The sequence below is a fragment of the Gavialis gangeticus genome, unplaced genomic scaffold, assembly GCF_001723915.1.
Source record: "Gavialis gangeticus isolate Ggan-Ray unplaced genomic scaffold, GavGan_comp1, whole genome shotgun sequence".
In the NCBI taxonomy this organism is placed as follows: domain Eukaryota; kingdom Metazoa; phylum Chordata; order Crocodylia; family Gavialidae; genus Gavialis; species Gavialis gangeticus.
In genome coordinates this window covers 23,840,241-23,846,992 of record NW_017729025.1, presented here as the reverse complement: position 1 = coordinate 23,846,992, position 6,752 = coordinate 23,840,241, and the positions used below count along the sequence as shown (strand labels likewise).

The following is a 6,752-nucleotide window of genomic DNA, read 5'->3' as shown; positions in this document are numbered from 1 at the left end:
CTGTTTTGTCTCTCTGGGCGGGGGGGTGGGGTCAGGGAGAGGCGAATCTAGAAGACCCTGCTCAGTGTTTAGCTAAGTAGAAATTGTCTTGATTTCAAAATGTTACTCATCGCACAGACAGGTGGGCCCAATTCTTTCCTGGTTTAGATAAGTGGCAGTCTGGAATTGCTTCTAGAGTCAACAGAGGCACCTGCAAGCTATGACTAGGACAGACTTTAGCCTTTAGCAAGCTTGGTAGGGTGTCCCCCCTACTCATTCATTAATGTCTGTACAATGATTTGAAAATGTAAAGCACCATATAGGTGTGAGCGTTATCATCCCCTCCCCCCTTCTCCTTAATCTTTCCTATCTCAGTTGTGCTTTCATTTCTATAAACTCTTGATCCACCACTTATCACAATGGCTGTCACTGCTCTATGGGTTCATTCCCAGCCTGCATAATTGGTGAGATTTAACTTTCCTATTAAAGGTTTCAAACACATTCCCTGCCTGTAAAGTGAAGGGTGATTTTTTTTTTTCTTTAAGAAAAAAAAAGGGCTTTCATACAGACTCATTATTCTGCTCCCCTCAACTGCAGTACTTGTCAGATGCATTATACATGAATAAACACACGTTTTAGACAGCTCTGCAGATCAAAAAACTCCACACAGCTTCCCGATGTGCACAGGATTAATCTTGGATAATTACTATATCAATTTACGATGACATGTAGATCTCATTAAACAAATTTAGTAGCAATAGCTTTTCGAAAGGGAAAGCACTCAAAGGACCCAAACTCTGTTTGTACTAAGAAGTTTCAGTTCAGTTGTTTTTCCCATCCTTAGGTCCCGGCCACCCCTTTCTTATTCAGAAACAGAGAGATTTGGGAGAGGGTGGGCATGTCTCTTCTTCTCTATTCACCAGGGAATCCTCAGTGTGGCAGGACAAAGCCATGCAGATTTCTTGGGCAACACAGGCTCTTACAGCCTAAAAGCCTCTCAACATCCAAAGTGCAAGAGTACTCTTAAGAGAATCTGAGAATTGTGAATGCTGGAAACTAGGCTGAGATGTGTGCAATGATTGTAATGTGCCAGGGATTGCAGTGTAGCAAGAGCTCAAAATGCTCTATTTCCACGGCTTCTATAATCTGATGTGTTGAGAGAAGCCTCAGTACCCTGGGACTCTCTCCTATCTGTCATACCCTTTTTCTTCAGCATGAGCCACTTTTCAGAAACCTAGTTCTGTTTCTCCAGCCCCAATGTTTTCCCTACTCCAGAAATACTACCACCATCACATTTTCTCAGTTTTAGTCTTTTCAACCAACCCACTGCTGTCTTGCACCACAACTTTACTTTCTCCCCCTAAATCTTTTATCTGCTGTCAGAATTGTAGCCTGGATCCCTTCCAGCCCTTTACTAATATCCACTGGATTTCTACTAACAAGTCCCATGTCATTCAAGCCAAATCCTTCCTGCCTGATGGTGTGTACAGGAAAGCAGATGGGACCCGTCTCCCAGCTGGCAGAAGTCTTAAAGAAAGCTGCTGTTGGTGCTGGTGGGGTTTTTTTGCACTCAGGCTTCTTTTAGGTGTACGTCTCAGCATGCCTTCCAGTGAATTCACAGAGGGAAGAATGAGAAAAAAGGAGCAAAAGCTGAAATCAGTAGGACTACTCTGCTGTGTCTGCTGGATGTGATACAGGTTTCTCTCCTGCCTCCTTCCCTGTATTATCTGCACACCTTCCAGTAGTTGAGCAGGTAGCATGCCTCTTGCTTTGCTGTTCCTCTCTGCGTGTCGTCTTAGTTATTGCAAACCTCTTCTTCTTTCTCTGCCAGATAAGTTCAAACACCCAGTTTCTACAGTCTTGCTTCTCTAAACAGTCTAGTGCGGAGGCAGTCAATGTTTGATAAATCATCACCAAATTTGGTGTTGATGTGCGGTGGTCAGCTGACCACCCCGAAATGAAATGAATGTTTCAGTGGCTTCAATGAAAGGCTTGGCCAGAGCTGTAGGCAGGCAGCCCCCCCAGCCTGCCTTGCGACAGCTGGGTACAGGCTTTCTGCTTTTGGACTGCAAACCTAAAGCATGCAGATTTAAGTCTAAATACAGCCTGAACTCTCTGGAGTTCGAATAAATGAGCAGAATCTACTTGCTACAAACATAATGCTTGTTTATGTTTTGTAGTTTATAATATTTCAGGCTGAAACACCAAAAACGGAAAGCCTGAATGAAGAAATAGTAAAGCTCTGATCTCTCTGCTACTTCTTTCTCTGAAACAAAGAGTTTATTGTAGAATGACATTTACCCAAGTTAGTCATTTGTTCACTTTCCTGCACAATGAGAATATATTTCTCTTTACAATATAAATGTAAAATTATCCCACTTTCTAATTAGGTGACAGATTCCCCTTCCAGATTCCTTGCTATCTATAATCATTGCAGAGACCTGCATTATTTGGCCAAAAATAAATCCTCTGTCAACTTTGAACTTGTATCCTCTGTTATGTAGGTATTAATAGTGTACAGTATCCGATTTAATTGGTGAGAGCTCTATGGATGAGCACCTACTCATAAATTGCAGTCAGCCAGCTTAGGGGATCACACAGCATACCAGTCACTTTTGCAGGTGCTTATTAGATTTGCATTTCTTTTTTGTTGTGATTTCAAGGAATTGCTCAACAAAAGCCTGTGTGTTCTGAAGATGTACAACGGGAGCCCTGCCCTTGGCAGTGACTTTATTCCAAGACTAAAATTAAAACAAATATAAATGTCACTTACAACCGGATGACGTTACTCGGGAAAAAGTGTTCTTTCCCTCATCAGCACCCAGGACGTCACTGCTGCACAGTAACTGGAGCACTGCAGCAGTCTCTGCTTTCAAACCTGACACTTTCTTTTTTCAGACCTGTGGCTTTGAAAAAAAATGGATATTTGATAGAAAAACAGTCCCTACGTAGTCCCAATTTAGCCTCTTTTTAGCCGGATGTTTTTCCGTCAGACACCTAAGTTCTTTAGCGTTTTATATAGCTACTTTTAGAAGGTTTAACTAGATTAGTAGACCTGATATACAAGAAGGCTGAGCTGGAATGCACAGTAGATCAGCAAACATTTCCATCTAAAAATACAAATAAGTTGCTGAAGCTATATTCTCCCTGTGCTCCCTTCCCCCAGTACAAAAGGTTTTCAGGAAGGGCAGCTGGATTGTGGGACATTACATCATTGGTGAAACCGCATGACCCAGATTTATGGCAGGCAGTATCCTTATAATTCCTTGATCTGATTTGGCTTTTAAGAATAAATCTGAATCGTTTTATTCTCAGCTCTTAAGGTGACATTGCAGCACAGTCATGGGGGAGGTGCCAGTACTCCGCATTTAAAAATAAAAGTCTGAGGACACCTGCCCTGGAAAGGGAAGGTATCCTCTTATAAAGTCTGCTCTTGTAGTGCAAAGGTTTTGATGCATACATCACAAAAAGCTGCCCAACCTAATCATCAGTAAACTCCGAGAAGTTTTTCTTTACAGCTGTGAATCTAACACTCAGGAGACATGCAAGCTGCTTGACTGGAAGGGGAGAAGCTTAATAACAGTCCATCTATGGGCCGGAGATTACTGTGTTCTGCGTGCACATACCATCGCTCTCAAGTAAACACAGTCACTTCTGTCCAAGCATGCATGAACGTGCTTTTATTAGAATGAAAGCGTCTCCGAGAGGGAGCAGAGTTTGGAAACTTTCAGTTTCGTGCAAGTGCCAACATCAGGTTCGCACATCAGTCCAGGGTTGTCTGTATTGATTCCAAGGAAATTAGGTGGTGTTAATCTCTGTAGGTACATCATACACTATATTATGAGCAAAGGTGAATGAATTTGTCATTACAGCTGCACTTTTGAAAGGACTGAAACCTCCTGTAAAATTACCAGCATGTTTATGTTGACATTTTTAACCCACAGAGTTGTTTCCTTGGAGATTTTAGTTCTTAAGTATTTTCTTTAAAAATATTTTCACTAGGCACATACCATATATATAGAGTAATGCCATATAACTGCGACTAAGAATAATCCAGTTGTACTCCCTCCCCTGCTACCTGTCTTGTTTTACAGGTGGACGCTTCTGTTCCTTCTCCCCTTGCATCGAACAAGTTCAAAGAACATGCCTGGCTTTGGAAGAGCATGGTTTCACTGAGATTAACACTTTGGAAATTCTCCTCCGAGTATACAACGTAAGGACAATTAGTTTGCAAATCCCTGACCTTGGAAAAGCAGCAGAGGATAATTCCAACCCAGGATTTGACAGCAGCAACCAAGCAAACCAAGGTGTCCTGTGTGGCAGTCAGCAGCAAGGAACCGTACAGTTTAAAAGTGGTGTGCCACTCCGGGAAATGGTGGGGCATACTGGCTATCTAACCTTTGCTACCAAGAGCCTGTTGTAGTACGTTTGGCATTTGAGTGTGCATGCAGCTTGTCTTTACATCTATGAGGTTATTTTTTCTATTGAAGGAGATCCAGCTTGTACCCGTCAGTGAATTCCATATATAGTCAGATTCAGTTAAAATATGTTTTGTTTAAATAACATTTGAGCACTAACTAGACCAGCAGATTTAGGATGCTGAGGCTCTGGAACAGTGCTCCTTTAGCTGCCAAGAGGAAGATAAATTACTAGTTGATGGCAATTTATTGGAATTAGAAAATAAAACCACTTATTGATAAGTCTGGGTTAGGATCGCTGGCGTTCCTTTGTGCTTTCTGGATCTTTTTATTAAGTTTTCTCCTTTTCCCTGGGACCCTTCTTTTTGTTGACCCTTCCTTTGTAGGGGTTGTGTGCATATGCAAAACATGAAAGTTTCTAGTGGCCTCAGCTGCAATGCTGAAGTTGTAAACTCATGCAGCTGTCACAGAGGCTGATTGCAGAACTAGTGTTTCCCTAGAATAGTATTTGGCCAGAAGGAGGATTTTTTGCTCTGGGTTCAAGAGCACAACCTCTTTACCCCATTCCACAAAGGCATCTGCAAATCAGCTGGACTACAGAAAAGTCTATCAAGCTTGCTGATTGTTGGATTTGGTTTACAGGAATGGTTTGGAAATATCTTCCCACTTTAGAGTTGTGGTCCAGAATGGCTCATTCATACTGCCACATTATAATAGAACAGCTGCTTTCAAGTTTCTGAAGATGGTTGTGTAAATGTATTAAGAATGGCCACTTATTGTTAACTTCATACATCTCTGTGATCAGTATACCTTAGTTGTGGGGATTATTTTTTTAAATATATGATAACTTACCAGGGCCTGCTATACATCAGTGATGGGAAGCTTGCTTTTGGCAGCATTTAACAACGCAAACGTAGTAATTTACTGTAACGCCCATTGTTAGGCTTTTTGCCAAGGTTGCTTGGTGATTCAGATCATTTTTGAATACTAGATTAAATTTAATTTTTACTGCTTAAAATTATTGTGTGCATTTCTGAGGCTCTGCAGGCCTCTTTTATGTAAAATCTCTGCCATGTTCTTAGTGGCTGCTAGTAATATCTTCCGGAGTGTGCATTTGGTGCAAAAAACCTGAATATTTCAATCGGTATTGGTCGCTCTTTGCATATCGCAAGTGATGGTGTGAATGCTTGAACCTGGTTTCTCCCTGTTCTGGACAAAAATAACAAGGCTAAGCTTTTAACATGTTTCTGCAGAGCACTAATCCATAAAGCTTTAGAGACAGCTCAACTGATCATGACAGCAAAGATAAACTGTTGAGCAGATTAAAGGCAAAAAGCAATTCTGTTGGACTAACTTAGTTATATAAGTAGTTCTGCAATTGTAGCTTTTCTCCTAAAATGCTGTGAAAGCTCTCTTCCTTCCCTGCCCCAGCTAATGGCTTGGCAAGGGCAGGTGGCAGGCAGCTGTACCACTTGAATCGATAGGTGGGTAGAGCTGCGCTGTTAATGTGTGCATGTAAAACAGAGCTGTTGAAGAAATGCCAGGAGCTGGCTTTAACTTGGCCTTTCCCATCACCCTTCTAGTTAATGCCACGAGTGTGCCCTGAGGCTACCCTGTTGAGTGAACGTAATGTATTGTCAGAGCAGTGGGGAAGCTGGAAGTCTTGGGGTTCTACCATTTCACATGAAATTACCATTTTGGAGCCAGGCTCTCTTTGTGATGACTTTACGTTTAAGTTAGACGGAAAACATGAAAGTCAGGTTTCAGCCCTTGCAGTGAAACCTCAACAGATCAGTACAGGGAAAGCTAGGTTTGACTGACATTTCTCTTGCAAAGTCTAGTTCAAAGCCCATTGAAGTCAACTGAAGCCTTTCCATCGACTTCACTTGGCATTGCTTTGGTCCCATACTAAATATGGACAAATACTCCATTGAAGAAGAATGAGCTTATCTGTGCCTTTAAGGTGTTGAGGCCTTTCAGATGCCGGTCACACTAAGGCTCACCTGTCTTCTACCACGCTGGTTCCTACTAACCCTTAAAATGAAAGTACCAAAAGGAATTCTGCATGTGATCAGCTTCCAACGGGCAGGGCAGGTGGTTATATATACACCGTGCTGCTGAGGGCCTTCAGACTGTAAATACCCATATGATTTCCCTTAAATTTACTCAGCTGAATCAGAGACATAAGTCTCCTTTGCTTTATGGGGAAATCTACCTGATGTCCCCTTCTTCAGGCTACACAGAGACACTCAATTATTTCTGGATGCAATTTTTAGAGAAAAATTCTCATTCTTTGTATCCTTTTCTCCCCCGCATCCCCATTTCACCCAGTTTGCGTGTGCATCCAAGGTCTGT

At 41.9% G+C, this 6,752-nt stretch overlaps 1 protein-coding gene across 2 annotated transcripts in view; it reads left to right on the top strand.

Moving 5' to 3' along the window:
• TRMT61A (tRNA methyltransferase 61A) overlaps positions 1-5,538 on the top strand; it is a 28,392-nt gene extending 22,854 nt beyond the window's left edge. For both annotated transcript variants that reach the window (XM_019518512.1, XM_019518511.1), the window contains exon 4: positions 4,074-5,538. In XM_019518512.1, coding sequence (XP_019374057.1) covers positions 4,074-4,402 — 329 coding nt within the window. In that variant the 3' untranslated portion in view covers positions 4,403-5,538. The remainder of the gene's footprint in view (positions 1-4,073) is intronic.
• Positions 5,539-6,752: the final 1,214 nt, after the last annotated feature.